At 31.1% G+C, this 22856-nt stretch overlaps 2 protein-coding genes across 10 annotated transcripts; one reads left to right on the top strand and one right to left on the bottom strand.

The window, feature by feature from the left end:
• Positions 1-192: 192 nt before the first annotated feature.
• LOC105461208 (armadillo repeat-containing protein 3) lies at positions 193-7449 on the top strand. Of its 7 annotated transcripts, none has more exons than XM_011707699.1 (15): positions 193-275; positions 354-421; positions 545-829; positions 1395-1716; positions 1899-2066; positions 3329-3532; positions 3614-3776; positions 4085-4203; positions 4420-4578; positions 4973-5211; positions 5357-5521; positions 6268-6386; positions 6473-6584; positions 6670-6994; positions 7067-7449. In XM_011707699.1, the coding sequence occupies exons 3-15, from the start codon at positions 576-578 to the stop codon at positions 7373-7375; spliced, it is 2658 nt and encodes an 885-aa protein (XP_011706001.1). In that variant the 5' UTR covers positions 193-275; positions 354-421; positions 545-575; the 3' UTR covers positions 7376-7449. The 7 variants fall into 7 exon arrangements, with proteins under 7 accessions (XP_011706001.1, XP_011706003.1, XP_011706005.1 ...); XM_011707701.1 differs by having other exon boundaries at positions 510-829; XM_011707703.1 differs by having other exon boundaries at positions 195-421; positions 6670-6946.
• A 1065-nt stretch (positions 7450-8514) lies between these two features.
• LOC105461207 lies at positions 8515-19826 on the bottom strand. Of its 3 annotated transcripts, none has more exons than XM_011707696.1 (8): positions 19434-19826; positions 16863-16980; positions 15326-15915; positions 13090-13391; positions 11550-11849; positions 10365-10563; positions 9402-9689; positions 8515-8953 (listed from the first exon to the last, which is right to left on the bottom strand). In XM_011707696.1, exons 3-8 carry the CDS (start codon positions 15692-15694, stop codon positions 8759-8761), a joined length of 1653 nt encoding a protein of 550 aa, XP_011705998.1. In that variant the 5' UTR covers positions 15695-15915; positions 16863-16980; positions 19434-19826; the 3' UTR covers positions 8515-8758. The 3 variants fall into 3 exon arrangements, with proteins under 3 accessions (XP_011705998.1, XP_011705999.1, XP_011705997.1); XM_011707697.1 differs by lacking the exon at positions 19434-19826 and adding an exon at positions 17973-19056; XM_011707695.1 differs by lacking the exon at positions 16863-16980.
• Positions 19827-22856: the final 3030 nt, after the last annotated feature.

Raw genomic sequence — 22856 nt, 5'->3', positions numbered from 1 at the left:
TGTGTATAAGAGACAGGAAATAGACCAATCGTAGTCGAATATATGTATGTAAGGAGAATAATCGATTGTAATTGCATGGTCAATATTTTACGGTGTAAGACTTAAAATCCTCATTGTGGACCGATTAAAACAAACAAAGGTAAAAGAGAAGTTACATCCAAATATAGTTTTAGTCCCTAGAAAGTCAATTCTTTTATTAGATGTCGATATTTCGAGAATCGATCGCTATTAATTGACATTGGCTTACAAAAGGGAACCAAAAATACGAGCAAAAAGTATTAAAATTAAAATAAATATCTTTTTATATTAATAGTCTTTTTAATTAAGTTATTTTAATTATTATTTATTGCCAGAAGAATGTAACTATAATATTGTTTATAAATAATGTCATAATATACATTGCAATTAACACTATTTAAAGGTAAGGCTAATATATTTTTTTATCGTTTATTAACTTCGGATTTAAAAAGTGAAATTATGCAATTATACAATCTTATTATTGTACAAAGATCTACGACATAAAAACAATTATTTCTATATTAAGAAAATAAAAATAATGTCTGAAAAGTAAGAAGATGATAAACAATATGAAAGAGGAACAGAACTCTTTGGAATACAGTCCATTTAATTTATTCATCTCTGAAGCTAAAGATGCGGAAACAGTGATATTGTTATTACAATCTGAAAATAAATCTACTTTATTGGCAGCCGTAGAGGCTTTGTCGAAGTATGCTAGTAAATCAAAAGACAATGCAAAGATTCTTTTTCATCTTGGTATTGTAAATAATATTCTTCCTATTATCGAGCATGAAGATATATATATTCGAAGGTTTGTGCAGAAATAAATTAACTAATGGTTTATACATTAACTAATATAGTGTATATATATATATATATATATATATATATATATATATACTATAAAGACTATATAATACTAAAACTCGAATCTAGTGAATAAAATTTTTATATTTCCATAACTTTTAAGAATTCTTCATACTTTAAATTTCTGAGAATTTCTAAAAAAAAATACTTTAAATTTGATTAGATTTTACAAGTTTTCTTTGGAAATTACAGAATGAGAAATCTTACAATATTTGAAAATTCATATACATGTATAAAATGTTTTAGAAAAAGATGATTTTCTTATTTTTAAAATAATATTCCAATTTGTATTAAAAAGTTTAAGAAATGTTTTAAATAATAAATTGTGAAATTGTTTGCACAAAAATAAGTTTATATAAAAATTCTAAAAAGTTTTGTGAAAAATTTTAAAAAAGTTTACACCTTTTGCAAGTTAGTTAATAACGTAGACGTAATATAAAAGCTATAAAAGCTCTTTTTCAATATATTCAATGTAATTAATATTTATTCATGTACCTGCTGCAATACAGATTTGCTGGAAAATTGTTGACAGAAATGATAGCAGTGCCAGACGTGAAAAATTATTTGATCGAATCCGATCGTATAGAATATTTTACAAAGTTATTAATGAGCGAGAAAGATACCTTTATGCAAGAATACCTTTCTGCTATGCTCGCGAAGCTATCCGAAGATCCGTACGGTAATGCTCTTCTAGCAAAACATTGCTCGAACGTAAATTTCCTATTTGAAGTATTACAATCGTCAGATCCGGATGTAAAGAAACATAGTCTTGAGATTCTGCATAATTTAATGCAGGATCCCGTAGCTGCGCGTGAAATTTCGAAAAATGAGGTTTGTTGTATGTTCCTAGCGAAAATAAAAATCGGAGTACATGTTGAATGTAAGGGGAGAATGACGGAAACATAAATGAAACTTTTGGGAAGTGTAAATTGAACTTACGCTCCGATTTCTATTTTCGTTCGAAATGTGGTGTCAACAGAAAGTTTGAGATCGTGAATTTTCAATGTTTTTAGAAATTTAGTTTTCCTTTGTTGTATCAACACTTTGAATCATCGTATCCAGAGATTCAATATCTCGCGCTGGACGTAATTGCGGATATAATTGGTAGAAATAAAGATGAAGAAATACAATCTCTATTTCACGAAACAAACGGAGTTAAAGTGCTACTAGATTTTTTGAAAGTACAAAATATTTTATATAAACAATTATATTTTTTGTTAATAAATTATTTTACGTTCATTATTACTATTAAAGGAAAATCGCCGGTACCGAAGAAATAAGTCTCCTGAAGCCACTTATTTTTTGGAAACTTTAAATATTTTATTATATTTTACTATAATACTAACAAAAACATGATTTGTTTAGATATAATTAAAGAAGTAAAAAACCTAATTTATTGTATATATTTGTGAACAACTTGTTTCTATATAAAATCAGATAAAAACAAAAATTCTACAAATGCGAAAATAACACTTACGATTTTCTTTTGCTATAAAGAATACAGTTTATATAATATTGGATATACATAGCCTATCTTAAAAGTAATGAGACTAATTCTGGAAAAACCGTTTTATTGAAATTAACTTAACATTTTTCAAAGTAGGATACCTTGTTTTAAAGTAGGATCGTCATACAGCGGTTCCAGCATTGCTGCTACCCTTTGGAGCAACGCAGGAAGGACTGAGGAAGGACTTTTGACCGGACATGGTTTTCAGAGCATTCATCGTCGCTGCTTGGGCCTTTTTAATCGTCCCAAAACGGTATTCGACACTGTTTGGGGATGATTAAAAAGGTTCAAGCAGGTGATCTGGAAAGCATGTCCGGTCGATCAAAACTTCCTGCGCTGCTACGAAGAGTGGCAGCAACGCTGAAATCACTGTATTGACGCTCAAGGATCTTACTTTGAAAAATATTAGATTTGTTTTTAATAAGATCGCTGTATTGACGCTCAAGGATCCTATTTTGAAAAATATTAGATTTATTTTTAATAAGACCGTTTTTTTACAATTAGCCTTATTACTTTTGGGACAGACCATGTATTATTGTTAATATTAGATAGTTTTACATTTTTGTTAGTTTACTAAAACTGTTTTATTTATATTCTTCTTTTTTTTTATTTCTTTTTGTTTTGTTTAAGGGCGTATTTTGTTAAAGGCTTATTTTTGCTTATCTTACAAAAATGTTAAATATTACATAATTACAATCAGTATTATAAAAAACTGCTACATTATTTGATAGAAGATACTATTATATATTATAGTTTAATTTTATATATGTTTTCAAAATTTTCTTTTTAGCTACTGTTTAAGAAATACAATTCAAAAACAAAGCAATTTGACGGGGTCGGCGACCTTCCTATCTGTATATTAATAAATTTATTGTACATATAAGTTATTATTTTAAGTTTATTTAACTTTAATTATTAATGTTAATTGTTGTACAGAATGACGAGTACAATGATTCGCATATTAAAGCTCTAGAAGTATTACGTTTTGCTGTCGAAAATCTAGCTGTCGTGGATGAACTTATTGACAGCGGAAGTATTTCGCAAATTGTAAGCTACATAAAGTATGCAAAAAATCCGAGATTTTTTACTGAAGCGCTCAGAATTGTTGTATATATTGCAAATACTTCCAACGGAAGAAAAGTATACATTTCTCTTAAAGTTTATCAATTAAAATATTAAACTACTATACACAATTTATAATTATAATTATTGTTGTAATAGGTTTTACATTCCTACGGGATTATCGAATGTTTGCTAAACGCTTTGCAACAATCGATGCACATTGACATTGTTGAAGTTGCTTGTTATGGAATTGGGGAAATGACGCTTAATAGTCATGCTGCAAAAGAATTCGCTAGCACGGATTCTATTAAAACTATTTTAGGTTACATATTAAGATGGAGCGATTTATTACCCCCTGTTGTGCATGTATTTTCGGAAAAGGCATAAAAAATGATAAATTTTGGTTACAAGCGGAAAATTTTTAATGATATTCATTGGCCCAAGCAGCCACGATGAATATCATTAAAAAATTTCCGCTTGTAACCAAAATTCATCATTTTTTATACCTTTTCCGAAAATATGCACAACGGGGGATAAGAAATCGCTTCACTATATTACATATAAATAAATAACTTAGATAAGAATTTTTTACGTACAAGGAAGGAAATAGGAAAAGTGATACTGTTTTAGATATTTTGAAAAAAGAGGACTTGCAGTGGTCCACAAGACACGCCGCAAGTTTTGCGATCAAACGGTTATTGATGAGCGATATTAAAAATTGCGATGTTTTCTTGAATATTCATGGACCAGTAATTATTTTATATTATAAATTTACGTTCTTCATTTATTAATACATACTTATTTTGAGTAGCTTCTAAATAAAGCATAACGTGGGAATTATGTGACGAATTAAGTAAAATATTTCGAAAATATCGTTAATCTTTTTTTATTTATTTTACGTAAAGAACAATGCTCAATGTACTTTATATCAATGAATGCAGATAATAATGACTTTGTTTTTTAAGGATTACCTGTGGCAGTTGTTAAAACACTTTACAAAACAAGTTTCTGTAGAAACTTGTATTATTGCTCTAGAAGCTCTTCTTACCATAGCACGACATCCAACTCTCAGAGATATCTTGATTAACTTTAACTCTATTAATACAATTTGCTCGCTTTTAGAGGTAAAATAAATATTAGCTAAATAAATAAGAGCTCATCTCTTGTGATACTTTTATGTTGAATGCCATGTTGATTTCGGCTAATTGTTTAAAAGTGCAACTAAAGGTTATATTTTAAACAACTTTGAAATAAAAATGTCTTATATTTCAGAACAAGAATTTTTTATATTTATAAAAAATTAAAAAAGATATTAGATTTATTATTCAAATATTTTAAATATCAATAAATATTAAATATTTTAACAAATTTTATTAAATGCAATTATAATTGCAATTATTTGTACACCAATACGGTATTGTTAAAACATTGATCATTCATAATTATGACATTTATAGCATTTAGAATTAATCGTATAGAAAAATATTAATACTGCATTAAGAAATATTGAATTTTTAGTCAACCTATCCGTTCATCGACGAATTTAAAATCGCTTGTTGCAAGTTATTTTCTGCACTATGCTTAGAAGAGAATGGAAGACATTATTTTCTCAAAGCAAATGGACCTCAAAGAATATTTTCTCTTATCACTGATTCTCATCCAATTTCAATAAGAAACGCTACGTTGCAATTCGTACAAGCAATTTCTACAGATTTAAGTGTAGCGAAGGCCTTCGTAGAAAACAAGTATCTCTCATAGTAAGTTTGAAGCTTTCTCTTGCAACTTTATATACATTTTTGGAAAATATATCTGCAAAGTCTTTATTATGAGAAGATGTGATGTAAAATTCCGAAATATAATTGAAATTATTATATTGAGTTCTCATTTAATTACATTCCGCAGCATGTTGAATAATCGTTCATGTTCAAGAGCGATTCCTTTATGGGACACTTGCGTTGAGATTCTTCTTAAATCGAATTTACCGATCAAATTCGCTCTTACAGGACGCTTGTCTGTACGCGATCTTACGCAGGATGGATTTTATGTCTCAAAAATTACCGTATGCTCGTATGTAAATTTCACTACAGTACACGGAAAGAATATTCTGATAAAAAAAAATTTTTGAGTTCTCATAATTTTTCAGAATTTTTGTAGCTTAACTTTTTTCAGATTTTTTGTACGAAATTGGTATACTTTTCTTGGCAGAAGTGCCAAGAAGATCTACATTTTTTTTTTAGAATTCTTTATACATGTAAATTTTTAAATATTTAAAATATTTCTAAGATTTTTTATTCTAATTTTCAAAGAAAATTTATAAGATGTAAAGAGATTTAAAATATTGTTTCCGAAATTTTCATAAATAAAAAAAATCTTAGAAGTTATAGGATGTAATGAGAATGTTTTCTATCAGGATTTTACTAAAATATCAAATTCTTAAAATATAATAATTTAAACATATTAATTTAAAATAAAATTATTAAAATATGAAATATAAAAATAAATTTGGGAAATATAAAAATTTAAGCAAATACAAGTTGAATAGTAATTACGTTGGACTATATCAAAATAATCATGTAGTATTAGTAGTTATGGTGATAAATCTTAATTTAGTACCCAATGTGAGCATCCAATATAATTATTTAGATAGTTCAACATAACTGCTTTTAAATCTGTATCTAGCTTAATTTTTAAATACTTCAGCAGAACCGTTCTTTCCGTGCAGTAGTAAAAACTGTTGTTTATTCACTTCAACTTATTGTTAGTTGAAATTATTTTATCACTATTTGTATTGTTTCCATAATTATTTTGTTTAGTTTTCCGGTGTTAGATGATATCTTCCGATTTAAATTTTGTCCGTTAAAGCCCATTTATGTAGTAAACTGCATGCGATTACCAACGTCAAGCACTTTACAAAGCAAGACAGTTCTCAAAAGTAATAAGATTTTGTAGTTTGTATCAATAATGAAAAAAGCTACTAAAAAAAGGACGTTACTTTAGAAATTATATCTCTGTTTGCAGAAGACATAAATGCATGGCTCGAATTAAAGTTTGGTCAGTTGCAATGCGATCCAGATTTCGTCGAATATGTGGAACTCTTTAAACGTATGCTTTCAGCAACAGAATCGAAAGTGTTAGTGGAGCTTCCAAAAGTCTGATTTAAAATGATTCCTATATCTTATTTATTACTTATGCAAACAAATTCGTACATATTACAGTTTAAGTGTAAGAAATACAGATATTGGATCGATGAATGTTCAGTACGTTCCTTCGCGTGCAAAGATGTTAGCTCGATTCGTGGCGCGCCAAATGTCTGGTGTGGATTCGACGGTACCTGGATGCTTCGACCGGCAGCTTGAAGTTCATTTGAAGCGGATCAAAGAATGCTTGGAAACGAGCGTGATTCCGCTCGGGCAACTTCGTGTAGGCTCTTATCTCGAGCGAGCTTTGCTCTTCAAAGCGATAGCCGATAGAATATGCCTTCCAGCAGCTCTCGTACGTGGGGAATACGGTGTCTCGTGGATTGAAATAGCTATACCCCAAGTAACATATGTGTTACACGCGTATTTTTTTTAAAATAAATTATGTCATTGAGAACCATTGCGTGTCTTGCAGATGGAAGCCTCGAACGAAGGAGGATTATTTAACGATGTTTTGGATAAAAATAATGAATATTATCAAGAAAGAGTTACGACCGAATTACTAGACAAATCAACAATTGTCCTTACATATCCGAATGGACATGAGAGAAAGAAAAAATTTCTCTCAGATTGTCGATCAGTGATCTACCCGATCAAACTTTTGAAACCGAATTTTATCGTTGATTTGATGGATACACCGGGAGACTTAATCCCAATTGGAAGTCCTCGTTCAAAGTTATATTGTATTAAAAAGATAACTAATAGCAAAACATGTTACTATTGAAAACTGATGTATTATTAGTCTTTCAAGAATTTAATAAAATATCTTAATTTTAATAAATCTTATAGTAATATTTTAATAAAAGAATTACAAAAAGATTTTGAAATTGACTGGTATAATTTATAACAATTTTATTTTATACACAGGGGGTCCCAAAATTACCGAATGTTCTTACACTGACAGATTCTGTAAAACATTCTAAGATACATAATTGTAAAATACTTTAAGCTTTAGTAGATACTTCGAGCATCAAGTACTTTTGCATTGAATATCTGTTTATTATTTTATAATGAGATTTTAAAATTTTTGTAATACATAATCATTTTTCCTTAAATATAGATTGAAGAACGATTTATTAAAAATCGTAAATATAGAGTAAAAACGATAATTAAAGAAATAAACTCTTTAATTCTACTGTTAAAAAAATGACTTTTTTTTAGCAAAAGAATATATGAGAATAATAATTTCTCGTAGTTTTTTAGGCGTTGAATAAGATCTCATTTGCCACAAAATGTTTTATTGCGTATCAATTTTGGAAAATTTGTAACTCTTTTTGAACTAAATAAATTTAAACTAAAGATAAAAAAAGAATTTTGCAGCTTAAGTTTCATTTTCAACTCCAGCACCAGTTTCAAAGCCAACTCCAGCGCCAGTTTTAGCGGCAGTTTTAGGAGCATTTCATATTTAATTACGTTGCAATTAATCACATCATTTAGAACTTGTTAATACTTAAATCAATGTACAAGGGCACCTTTATTATTGTGTAATGTATTGTATGTACCTGAAAGCGACATAAACTGATTGATCAATTTTAAATGCTTTCCATTTAAAAACATAACGTAGCTCAATTAACATTTTTGTATAAACATTTTTGTTTTAGAATGTTTTACATAATTTGTCAGTTGAAGGATATCCGATAATTTTGGGACACTCATGTCATATCAAATATGTCACACTGTATGTTAAATAAAAGGATATTTTTATTTTTTTCTTACATAAACATTTCATACATATACATATAATATGTATAATTATTTTATACATATAATCTGTTTATACATATATAGTATTTTTTATAAAGAATTGAACTATTTATAGTAATTTTTTATCTAAACACAAATAATATATAACACAAAGTGATAATTTTAAAATATAAAAATTAATTGTAAAATATAAAAAGCTTAATTACGATAAAAATCATGCAAGATCATGCATCTACAAAACGGAATTACGAAGAAATAGTGTGACTCGTAAGTTAAAAGTATATTATTTTACATTAGATACAAATTGTACGAGTTTATAGCTAACTTTTAAAGAATAAAGTTTTTGACTACAAATCGCGTATCACTTTTATTCAGCGTTGATAATTCTACAGCGTTACAATTACTAATGTGTCGGCGGATGTCTCTGCTGCTGTCTCAATTCACCAACTTTTACCAAGCCGAAGAAACTTTTGTCATACTGGAAAAGGGTATATCTCGCTGATATATCTTTCAGGACTAGGTGATCGCCTGCATGGAGAATGGTCACTTGGGCTGAGAAACACGAGTGACTCTTATGTCCCGTACCTGGACTGTACGCCTGAAAATTGTATTTGTTATTCTGTATTTCCATACATTTGTTTATATTTCAGCTGATCACGCATACTCGAGTCACTTTATCATTAAATAATGTCTTGTTTAGTACGGCATTGGTGATAAAAAGAAAGGTTTTGCTGAAGTATTTAAAAACTTAACTATATAGATACCGATTTGAAAATAATTACCAGATCTGAAAATAATTACGTTGGGCCATCGAAATAATTATGTAAAGTGCTCAAACATGATATATAATAACGTTGCAAAAAGTTTCGACATTTTAGCAACTAGCTTGAGCGTCTAATGCAATTATTTTGATGGTTCAACGTAATTATTTTCAGATCTGTATCTAGCTAAATTTTTAAATACTTCAGCAACATTGTGTATGTATACTAAGTTTTATTCTATTAAAATGCCTCCCTCACAAAGTATTCTATTTCTCCAATTCTTACCGTGCACTGCAGTAAAGGCCTGCCGTTCACTAACACGTGGAAGCCACTCTCGTCGTGCTCGTCCAGGTAGTGGATCTGCGCGTACACCAGATACAATCCCGACTCGTGCACGGTGAGCTTGCCGTCGCCCGCGAGCGTGAAGTGCCGGTTCATACCAAGATCGGTCACCCACTCGCTCGGCTGCCACGCCCTGAAGACGCCGTTGTCGTGCCGCGCTCTGCCGTTACCGGTGTAATCGTCCTGTATCGAGAAAAGGGTGCTGTCCGCCTCGTAGTGGATCGCGTAAACCTGCCGTGGTGAACGCAAATGTTTTTGAGTCAATCTCCGACGAGACCCCCTTGATAGCCACTTCGTGGTTCTAATTCAATCACAACGCTCTGTGTTGTTCATTCACCTACCTGTGAGGAACTTAATGCACGGATTTTATCTACTATACGCGGCGCAACCCCCTAGCAACTATATACAAGGGCATCCGCACACGGAAAGAACAATTTTGCTGAATCCAGATTTGAAAATAATTTTTGTTTAATAATCAAAATAATTTTGTGCGAAAATCAAAATACTTGCTAGAATATCAAAACGTTTTATAGCAATATTTATCAATGTTTTAACATTCCAACAAATTATTTTGATGATTCAACAAAAAATTACTTTTAGATCTATATTTAGCAAAATTTTTAGACTTTCAACAAAATCATTCTTTCCGTGCAGGATTTTTTCTAGAGGGGGGGGGCATATCCAAATTTTTAGTACGATAACTACCGCGAGGAGCAAATGTCCGAAGGTTGTGTACTCTTTAGCTCTCTCACATTTAACAAACATATTTGTTTTTGTAAAAATGGGAGAGCAAATTCTGAATTTTTTGTACTCGTCTCGATTCCAAGGGGGGAGGGGGTGCAGGGCACGAGCAAATGTCCCCTCTTGCCTCCGCTCCTTTCTGAACGCCCTTGAAACTATACCCACCTGAACGGGTCGTCGAATATCAGTTCTGTTTCCCGAGACGTCACGATTTCGCCATTTGATCCTTCTGTCAGTTCTGTCGCTTGCAATTTCCGTGCTTCCATGTCTGTCGGGCTGCAGAGTAGTCTCCTCTCTTAATCGGTCATGGCGCGCCGGGGGAATTGTCTCCGGCGTATGGGCGTGATACTTCTTCGGTGGATGTCTATCTCAGAGAAAACAATCGATTTAACAAATAAATAAATTTGACCAAAAATGTCAAATTTATTTACTTTGTATCATATCGGTCTCTCTCTCTCTCTCTCTCTCTCTCTATTTCTTTCTTTCTTTCCTTTTTGAAGATTTAATTGATCTAATTTAATGTAATCTTGACGATTGTCATACACTTCTAGGAAATCAATTTAAAAATTAAAAGTATCTAGGAAGTAAGCTTATTAAGATTGAACGAAATTCATTAGAGGATTTTTAGAATTCAATTTATGCAACATTTCTGTTAAAATTTCCTCAATTATCAAAAATACTTTACTGGAGTTTGAACGCAAGATTACTCACTTTTTATCCGGTTAATGTACACAGTGCGATCAATATACATATTGAGACCGAAATTATATAAAATAAAGAATAAATACATTAGAAAAATATTTTAAATATTTTTTAAATAATATCCTTTACAATCGCTTTGTTCTCACTTTCAATCTTTCGTCATTGAGTTTGTTTTTAATTAGTCGGTGTTGACACAGCGGCAATTCAATTTCTGGAATATCATCAAATAACTAAAAAAAAATATTTGATTTTACATCTCACCCACCCTATTCATCTCTAACTTCTCTTTCTCTCTCTCTGTATTATCTTTCTCCTTTTCACTATTTCCTTTTCCTTTGACTATTTTTTGTTTTTGAAAATTGAAATTGCATTTCAAAGACCAATTAAAGATTCGGTATTCCAAATATTTCAGATTTCCAAATATTCCAGAAATTTAAAGCCATTATGATGGCTATAACCAATTGAAAACGATTATAAAATGGGAATAATCACGACGATATAAAAATTAAAAAACAATAGTAGAGCGGTATATTGATTGTAAAGAATCTAATTTTAAATTTAAAAAATGTTTTAAATATATATTTTTCTGTGCTCTTTATTTTATATAATTTGGTTTTAAAAAAATTTATGCACTATGTAAATACTTACGATGTTGGATTTGTCCCAGAATTGTCATTCGCGTCGCTTTCGCTTACATAAGAACGCGTTCTCATCATAATTCTTCTAGTATTACGTCGTTTGCTATTCGCTGTATCTCTCGCAAGGTCATCAGTCAAATTGTTTATGGATCGCTTTGATTTAATACTCTCTTTGATGTGTCCTGAACTTGTAAGTTTGCTGGCAGTAGTAGCATCGAGTTTGTATCTTGTGCTACTTGCGTCACTCGTCTTCTCCTCGTGACTTGATTGGTTCTCGTGTCCCTCTTTAAAATGCTCCCGCTCGATATTTCTACATGCAATAAACACAATTCAAAGTTAATAATTAATACATTGTCTATCCAGTGAGTTTCAGACATAGTTGCGCCATAAATTTTGTTGCTAACAATAAGACAAAATGAATTTATTTCTATTTATTTGTAGTTAAAATAAAAATCAATGTAAAACAAATTTCATTTTATTAAATTGGTCAATTGCAATATAAAATCAATTATAATTTTAATTTAAAATTTCCACTTTTTGACTTCACAAATTTCTTCCGGCTTCAGTTGATCTCGCAGCACGTCAATGTTGTTGCCTTTATAGATCAGCCTTCAGAACTTCGATATTTCGATGAAGCTTTTAGAATAAATCTTTTTGTTTAAATTTTAGAAAGACTTATTTTAAATTTATCGAAATATCGAGGCACTAAAAATTGATTTGAAGATGCAGTTCATTGAGGTTTTGCATGTGAAAGAATTAAAATTTATGACACGTTATAATTAAGTACATCTTTTTGTACACGCTACAGTAGAATTTTCATCATTATAATATTAATAATATTATAAAATATTATATAATATAATTAAATAAGATTTGAAGATTTAATCGTTTGAAGATATTTAAAGTTAAAAGATGGACATTTTTAATAGTTGTGATTAGTTTTATATTATAATTGCCAATTCAGTAAAAACAAGTAAACATTTCATGCTGCTTTTTATTTCAGTTATATTGCCAATTCAGTAAAAACAAGTAAACATTCCATGCTGCTTTTTATTTCAGTTATAAAATAAATTCATGTTGCTTGGTGCATCAGAATTTATGACACGTTTATGATTAAGTACATCTTATCGTGTACGCTACAGTAGAATTTTCATTATTATAATATTAATAATATTATAAAATACTCTATAACATGATTAAATAAGATTATATTTTTTTATGGATTGAATTGTGCACGTTTTACTTTACGTTATGTTATACTGGCCATTTATGTGATTTAAAATTTTTTATTAAATATTGGCTTTTTACAAGCGTCTTAAAAAATTTCGATACTTTCCGATAACTATTAGAACGTCACTAAAGTCAAGCGCCAATCACAGTACCAGTGATTACTATGGCAGTCAACATGTTAATAGTTAATAGTTAATCGGATCTTTTTTCTAAGAAATCGCGAATTCTGAGCATCAGAAACTGCAAATCTGCTCGTTTTCTTCTTCGCTTTTTCAATTTATTGTGTTACAAAGTATTATTGCACATTGCTAGCGCCTCACTTGTGATTCTCTCGTACGTTCCTCTCGAAGTCCTGCCCGTGCTTGGCTTCGACCTTCCGCAAGGCTGCAAGCAACTCGACCATATCTTTATTGGCGCCGGGATCCGGGGACGTGGGTATCGGTACCGACGTGGACGTAACGTCATGGAAATCCAATGACCTGCCGCGGCCGTAGGTGACGGGACTGAAGGGAATGTAAACGCGGTCGGAATAGTCGTGCGACGCGGAACCATCGTCGTCGTAATTAGAGTCGTAGTCGGCGTTGTAAATGTCCGGTTCATTAATCTCGGTAGACTCGTTCAGCTACAATGTGTAGTGCATTCGCATGTAAAATATTTATTTTGTAGAAATTGCGCGGTTTAGTCTGTATATGCATAAAATCTTCTATCGAGCAATTATGTGATCATGTAATTAAATCGGTATTGTCAACGGTAGTGACGAACATCCGATACGAGGAAATGCATCAGTAAGAGGCAATTGTGGTATAATTTCCTTTTGTACAACAATTAAAATAATTGCTTCTAAAAATGGCACGAGCAATGCTCTGTGTAATGGGAAATTCCGGTGAAGATAAAAATTCTGTTGAAATTAACTGAAACAATTTCAACTCTGCAAATTGTTCTATATCTTTAATATTTTAATTATATATTTATACTCTCGAAACGTCTGATAAACCAACTAAACTTAATTTATCATCGGCGCGCTAGTTAAATCGAGTAATTTATAAATGAGTTATTACTAAAATGATAATTATAGAGAAAATAATTAAGAAATTTGTGTCTTCTTTATTCCTACGTCTAATTCTATTTATTTTAATGAAAACAATTCTTATGTTATAATATTTTTAAGAATTTTTCATATTTGAAATTTATGAAGCTTTCTAAGAAAATATCTTAAATTTCTTCAGATTTTATAAGTTTTTTTTGGAAATTATAGAAAAATTTTAGAATTTACGTAAAAATTAATATAATTTAGATAATATTTAGAATTCATATAAAGAATTAAAAAAAAAAGAATATAGATTTTCTCAAAATTTTTGCATAAAAATTTGATATTATAGAATTTGGCAACACTATTTTTGAAAACATTATAAAAGGTATTTATCCCGAAGGTGAACACAGCTCTTGTTTGTACATATTTTCGGGAAAAGAAATATATGTGTCTTTAAGATACTGTTTATCTGAAAAAATACTATGATTTATGATTTCAATCATGGATAAGATTATCCTAATGAGAATCATAAATTCAATATACCAAATGACTTCAGATAAATAGAGAGCTTTATTCATTCCACAGTGCTAATTAAATATTGACGCGTTTTCACTTGAGCTAATGAATACAACCACAATTTCATCTTCTTTCCGTTACAGCTTCAGTTAAGAAAGAATTGACCAATAAACCTGTTGCGCTTTCTCCTTTGTTCGTATACTTCTATTATATTTCAATGCGTTTTCACCAGGATCGAGCGGCAAGGATTGTCTCAAACAAAGCTTATTAATTGCCTCATTTTGTTCTGTTTCTTTGTCAATTTAAAAAAAACAACTTGATCAACAGTTCTGTCATTAAAATTAAAATAAATCGGGACGCATTGTAGTTATATTTTATTCGCGAATGCGAAAGCCACCGCTCTTTTACAGTGGAAAGTAGAAATTCAGCACTCTTGTTTATTTTCTTCTGATTTTGAAGAAACAAGGTTATCGTGGGGAACGGATATAGCGATGAAGGTCGCGCGCGAAGAGATAAGTTTACGCGTACGTTATGCGACTACGTGAAGATTCAATTAATGTATGAAGAGATCAATGGTCTATTTATTGTGCAGGTAGAACATAGAAAAAATGATATCAAATAATATCATTAATGACGTCATTACTATTTTATTTGTCACCTGTAAGTTCTTATGATATTATTTGACTTGATGATGGCATTATTATCTTTGTGTTTTTTCTGATATTTTCTTATGCCGGCGTCACGCGATGCATTGATGATAGACAATGTTTACTACTGAGCAAACACAGTTTATTTATAACTGCAACGTTGCAGCAACATTGTAACATTCCAGCTATATTGCAAAAATATTAGAATGTTGCTGCTACATTGTAATTATAATCTGTGTTTATAATCGCAAATAGGATAAAAACAAACGTCATTTCTTTTTTTTTCTTCTCGAATAATGAAAGGGAAAAGATTCAGCAGTCAAGCGCAGTCAATTCGCTCATTTAATGAAGGAAGGAACCTACCTGTTCCTCTAAGGTCTTGTCCATTAAGTCCAGTTCATTTAGCCCAGGTTCCAGCTTCAGAAATTGATTCTGCAGGATGTTGATCTCTATTCTCAGCTGCTCGATTTCGCGGGTATTCAACAGTAGCTTCCAGCTCTGAAGGCCGAGGCAGAGAATGGCGGCCACGAGGGCGGCCGCGCTCAGGATCGTGCTCCTGCTCGGTTTTACGAGCCGCGGTCGGTTGAATCCTTGCTCGAGGTCGGGCTGCGAGACGCTCAGGTTCTCCCGCGAGAAGTCCAGGAAGGACCTGGTCTTCTTCGCAGGCGCGTCCCTTATTAACTTTTGCTTCATCGTCGCGCTGCTCTCTTGCCCGGACAGTATGGATGTCATCGCGGAAATCAAACGATTCTCGGCGAGAGAATTACTGCGCTTCGTCCGTGTAAGTTCGACGCGAATTATGATTTACGTTCGTATGCTTCTTCGCGATTTGATCGAACGACGTATGGAGAGGACAATTCATCCTCGTATCGATTTTACGATACTTCAGGAAACGATCCTCCCGTAAGAGTTACGTGTGAATTCTTTGCTCTTTAATTCATCAACGTTTCTATCTGTAAAGAATTCATTTTCTTTTATCGAAGATTGCATCTTACATTCATGTACGTTTATGCATTTAAATTTAGATGTGCTCGCTCTTTTAATATACTGCGAATTTATGTTATATGTGTGTGTAATATGTGTGTGTGTCCTAAAAAGAAATATGGCGGTTACAGCTTCAAGAAAAAAAGAGAGAGAACCTTACCTGATTTAACTAAACAATATTTCAAGACTGGGAAGTAATACGTTAGTTGACGTTACACTTACAATTATTTTTTTCAGTAATGGGTAACGAATCGGTAACGATATTGTTTCTTTATTTATAATATTATTAGTAGTAGGTACGTAGTTACATTTTTTGGGTAACGGAATATAATCGTTACTTTTATACACGTTACAATACATATTGAAAGTTGCATCAAAGAAACCGAGGTAGGTGTGAAGTTCCATTATTATACTACTTATTTCAGCACAAACATTAGGGCGAATTTTAGTACAGGACAAACAGGTGTACACGAGAGAGAGAGAGAGAGAGAGAGAGAGAGAGAGAGAGAGAGAGATCATTATGGCATTGATATCCTTCTAAATCGCTCCGGCCATAAGTTCAACTTCTATTTCCTCAAACTCAGCACTAAGGAGTGCAATATATGAGCACTTTATAAGAGGAAACGCACGCAACGTGCCTTATTCAGTTACTGGCTCGCATGCTGTTGCAGATCTCGGATTCTCGAATTTAACGCATGAAAGAATCCACTCGCCAATCAGCCGTCGAAAATCCGGCTTAACTGGGGAATTGAAGGGAAAATTATTACGCGATAGTCCCAGTGAGCGAACTGGCTATCGAATAAGCAGCCTTGACGCTTCATTATCACTTTTACACGCATTCTTCTCTCTCTCTCTCTCTCTCTCTCACTCTTTCTTTTTTATCTACCGCCAATTCTCTATACAGTATGATACTCACAATCTTTACACTTGACCTGTTCGTCGACTATTGACTGCGCGGAATTTCGCTACCGTTCGTATTTCCTTCCTCGCTCGTGATAACCTTCCCCCGGAAGGGAAACATAAACGCGCATATACTGAGGGAAATATTAAAGATATTAAATGTTGGCACAAACAATACAAGACGGTCGAGATGAAGGTCTCGACAAATAGACTTGTAATACCTGTGACTGTAGATTCATTATTAAACTGTACCGTCGAACAATCATCGAAGATTTTTCCAAAAAATAGTCTTGATTACAAACCGCCTTTCGATATAATGATCGCTAATATATGAGAAAGATACAGAAAAAACAGAAATAAGAATGCTTAACGGAGAAATTTTAATTTTGAGGTTCATCAGTCGAAATCGTCAGCTTATTAAATAAAAAATGTTATACAACATACAACGATTTTACAGCGTCGAAAGTATGTATGCGATCCATTTATTGCGATGATACTCTATGCGATTTATTTTCATGTAGTGTTTTAGGCTTTTATATCTTTTTCTGGTTTTAATTATTATTTGTCAGAATTATGCTTTTTCTTTTTTATACATGGTTCGTTTATTAATTTACCAAAATTTTAATTCTATGACAACTTTTATTCTTTAATTGAAGAAGATTCTGTACAGTCGAAAACGTCTTATTTATTTTTGATTTGACATTAAATTATTTTTTATTAACATTAATTACTTGATTTTATCACATTGTGTCTCGTTCGTTCCTTGGCCGAGTCACATTTTTTATATTTGTTTTTCAAACACGAGCTTGACATTATAAATTCAATATTTAATATCTCTAATATTTCCCTTAATACATCTACAAAAGAAATAATGCGTTCGTGACCATCAAATTAATTCAACTAAATTAAATCTGAAACTTACAATTAGTGTAATTCACTTCACAATATGTGGAACGTGCATAAGCGAATTTTAAAAGAGGAGAATGTTATGTTTGACCATGTTGCGATTAACTGTAAGCATTGTAGATTTAATTGGTTAAATTAATTCAATTATAGCCACATAGACAATTCATAAAAAATTCGGTGAAAAAATTACAGAAAATATAATGATTAGTTATATCTTTACCTTTTTATCAGTAATGAGATTAGTTATATCGTTATTTTTTTATCAGTAATGAGCAATAATAACGAGTTATTTTTCAGAAAAAGAAAGAACGATAATGGTAACGAATTGCTTTCATAAAATAGCTTTCCTATCCTGCAATATTCTATAATTATTAGAGTTTTATTATGGTCAATTGACAATGCGTAAGATCTTTTAAAGACCTTTACTTGTTATTAATACGTTACAGCGCGCTTGTATGGATGAACACTTGAATCACCGCAAAGGATGCTAATCGTATATTTATCGTATTCAGCCAATTGGACTCGCAATCAGATAGAAGACAATCGAGATATACTTGAGTCCCTCTACTTCTAACGATGTGACATACAACGCGAAAAAGGATAAGAATTCTGTCCAAATGATCGGTTTACCCGTGAGAAAAATATCGAACGCTGAAAGAAATCCGTGAGAGAGAGGAGCTTTCCGCATTCGCGGAATAGACGCGGCGGTTCGCCTAATTGTATATTTTTAAAGATTTACGACGTACGGAGACGTCAAATATCATACACCGGTCCTGTCCCGTTTTAAAACCTGTTCGGTGAGTCCCCCCCCTCCCCTAAAGACAGAGAACTACAAGAGGACCTCCTCTATCCTCGCTCTTTTTGTCTCTGAGCCCCGTCATTTTTCCGCACTCTTGTCCTGCGGCAAGAGTAGATACAACGAGCAGATTATGTTTTATTTCAAAATCAGAAGAATCGAGAGGAAACCTTTTGATTTTTTGAGTCCAAAACCTTTCAATCCAGAAGAAACTCTCAGATGTGTCAATCTTTATAAAGATTCGATAAATTTTTGACAACAAAATATACATTCGATTGACATTTTGATATTAATATTTGAGATTAAATTGATAATCAAATTTGATTCTCACTTGTATCGGATAGAATTCTGTCTAATTTAACCAGATTACTTTTTATTGTTTGAAGATCTATATTTACACGATACATGAGTTTTGTTGAATGAGTGTCACATGAGAGCAATAAAATTTATCGAGCAGTGCTAAGCAAATTACATCAGATTGATTTAGGAAACCGCGTAATTGATTAATAAAATCAATAATGGAATCTTTACTGAAATTACAAACAGGAAGAACATATGCGATAATATTTAGTAAAAAAATCATTAATGGAAAAAAATAAAAATATTACTCTTAAATAAATAATTGTAAAGTAAATTTTTACAATTATTTATTTAAAAGTAATATTTTTAATTTTTCCCATTAATGATCTTTTTTACTAAATTCGCATATCTTCTTCCTTAGCAGTTTGTAATTTCAGTAAAGATTTCATCATTGATTTTATTATTAATTAATTACGCGGATTCCTAAATTAATTTGATGTTATTTGGAAGTTTTAGAATTTTACCGATAAATATATATAAAATATTTATTATCAATGTTTTATTAATATTTAAAAAAGAACATACTTCATCCTTAGAGTAATTCCTGCTTCACAATTTAACTTCCGAACACAACTGTGAGAATTTTTATATCGTAATTAACATATTATTTTATCAATTTAAATTACACTTTGGCCCACTATAATTCAACGCCTCTCATTTCACACAGGTAGCCTGTAAACTTCACTGTTTATAAATTTCGACAATTGAAATGCGTTAAAATTCATTTACTTCAAGATTAATAAAAATAAGTTATTTTGTAAAGCAAAATTCATTCATCTAACAACGTGTTTCGATTTCCGTCGCTCGTTATTAAAAGTTCCGGAGCACTCGCGGAGCTCAGAAGAACGCGTGCACGACAATCCGTACATCCGTCGCCTACGATCGACACAAGCATACTGAAAAACAGAATGATGCACGTACGCGTTTATCACCGCGACGCCTTCATCTCTTGTCAGTCGACGCGATATACCCGCTGTAGATGTATACTTTACCGCGGCGTTAAACTTAAATGAACGTGCTATATATACATATATATGTTGGGAAGGCAGGAAACCAATATGCGTAACAATATTCACGATATTAACAATAAGATGTGTTTTATTTTGATTCTATGGTAAATCTTTCTATAGATTTAGAAAGAAATTATATGTATATTACAGAGTACTGTTACATTACGAATGAAAAATAAAACGTGAGGATTTAACAAAAGATTAATACAAAAATGAGAATGTAAGTGAATGCGCAAGATGAACCAAGAGAGACCGCAAGGTGAAGAAATAAACACAATGACAGTCATAATTAAGAACTTCGCACTGACCATGCCTGCAGGCTTCCAGTTACGCTTACTCTGCTCGAATTAACAATAAACTTGAAAAATACACTGTGCAACTGCAAGTTGCACTAAACTGACTAAACAAAGGCTCGTCTGCAATAATATTTCTAACATAACTAGATTTATTATATAGGTTATCTATTCATATTAATTTATTAACAACAAAAGATGTTATCAAAGCAGAAAAATATATTTTTCTAAAGTAATCAGCCGTAATTATATTTGCAGATTATTATTTTTTAATTACGGATATATTCCGCTCTTTCTCTTCTTTCATTTTAAATACTTTAATTATTAGATTTGAAGTTAATTTTATTAAAATTTATTAAAAACTTCTACTGAATAAAAATAATTATAAAATAATTTCTATTTACGTGCACTTGAAGTTTATCCTTCTATGTATTTCTAATCTCTATAATATAATCCATGTACTTCATGTGTAATAAAAAATATGTTTCATTACTTAAAGAAGCAGTGAAGTAAATTTTTAAAATATTTTGCTGAAAAAATTTCCAAACATTTGATACAATTTAAAATAATAAGTAATCATGGTTTCATTATCGTCATTAAGTAATTATAGTCCATCGGTTGTAAAATTCTTTCTTTCTTTCTTCTTCGGCATTCAGTGACATCATAATGACCGATAAAACTCCACTCGATGAAAGAATCTTTCTTGGAATATATACGGCTGTCTGTCCTCTGTGTGTGCACTGTACTGAGAAATTAAATAATTCAGGCATGACATCACACAGGCGTCTGTACTTAAAACTTAGCCGCGGCTTACCACAGGACAAATTAAGACGATAAAATAAATGCTTCTCAGAATGAATGCTGCTCTCGTGATCTAAACGTGACTCTTGCGTTGTCATTGTTGATTATTGCAGCTATTCAACTCTGTCGTATTTATATAATTACGAATAATGCGTATTAATCGATATGTGGCGAATATGGTGAATGCTAAACACGACACATTTGTATAGCTAAACGAATATTCGATTAAATAATATTTGCATAATTGAACATTTGATTAAACTGATTAATTTTTTTCCAGTGGGTAAATGATTGAAAAGTAATAATTAATTGGCACTGCAGTCGCGATATAGTATTCAAATAGTATTATTTTCGGATAATGTCAACTTGGAAATCCCATGACTAATCGGCAATTATCTAATAAGCGTGCGGTAGAAACGAACGTAATTGCATTGTCGTTATCATCTATTCCCACCACTACAGTTACTTCTATAGAAATACCGAGTTTACCGTGAATTCTTTGTTTTGCAAATTATACAGTATTTTAGAAATCTAATTGTGAGCTTTCTTTAAACAAAATAGTTCTTCGTATTTTGAAAAAAGAAAAATGGAGAAATCTCTTTGCTCCTCATTTATGCTCTAATAACACGTGAAATATTTTAAACAAGTAAAGATTCTTCTTTTATGCGGCTATATTGAGAAAGAAATTAAATTAAAAAGACAATTGGAAGAAAATATAAATTCTTTTTTCAATAGGTCCAAATAAAATAATATTTTTATGTCACCGTGTACGTTTGATACTAAAAGTACAATACATTGAAAACTATTTTTAATTTTTTATCTCACTTATTTAATTTATACGTTCGTTCTAATAATATGTGCATGAAATATTTTAAATAAATAATTTAAGGCTTCTCTTTAATTAATACAGCCATGTTGAAATATAAAAAGAAAGTAGGAATTAATATTCTTTTTCAATAAATATAAAAATAAAATAATATCTTTTATTTACGCATGTTTGGTAGACACAATTTGATAAATTATGCCAAAGACTATATTTTCAATTTGTTTGTGTAATAGTACGATTATTTTTTTTGTCATAATTTTATAAGACATAATATAAGACACATTAAATTTATTAATGGAGAATAACATACAAGGAAATTTTCGATATATTTTATCCATTATATTTTATCAGAGAATGACATATATGAATTATTTCGACATATATTATAAAGAAAGAATTCACGTCATAAATTGATAAGGCTACTGTGAGGAAACAGGAGCCTTAATTCGTGTTCAGAGCATCGCATGATGACTAATTAGTATTGTCATTGTAGAAATTTTTCTAACACGGCATTAATAACGGGACTTACATGAGTGTTCGAAACTTTAAGTATAAAAACGTGACAAAATGTCTCTTTGCAGAAGCAATGATGGAATTAACTACATCAGAAACATAAGAAAGAAAGCGAAATATATTTATTTACTTGTTTATTTATTTATTTATAATAGTATTCAGTACTAATATTCAATGTTGAATAATATAGGCAAATTCGTTTAAATCTTTAGACAAAAACAGAGCAAATATAAATTTAATAATACAGTCGAACCTCGATAATTAGAATCTAAGGGACCAGAAAAACTCGAGTTATAGAGTTTTCGACTTATCGAAATTCGAGTAAAAGAGGGTTACCATATGAAAATTCGACTTACGGAGGCTTTGTGCGAGAGTTTATAATTTTTCAATTATAATAGCTTTTAGAGGAAAAAAATCAACAGTGAAATATTTATTGCATACATATGATAAATATAACTATAAAACAAAATACCAGGCTATTACTCATGGTTACACATAGCTACAA

The sequence above is a fragment of the Wasmannia auropunctata genome, unplaced genomic scaffold, assembly GCF_000956235.1.
Source record: "Wasmannia auropunctata unplaced genomic scaffold, wasmannia.A_1.0 LD307392.1, whole genome shotgun sequence".
Lineage (NCBI taxonomy): Eukaryota > Metazoa > Arthropoda > Insecta > Hymenoptera > Formicidae > Wasmannia > Wasmannia auropunctata.
Note: the sequence above shows the minus strand (reverse complement) of the source record. Positions and strands in the feature narration are given on the sequence as shown.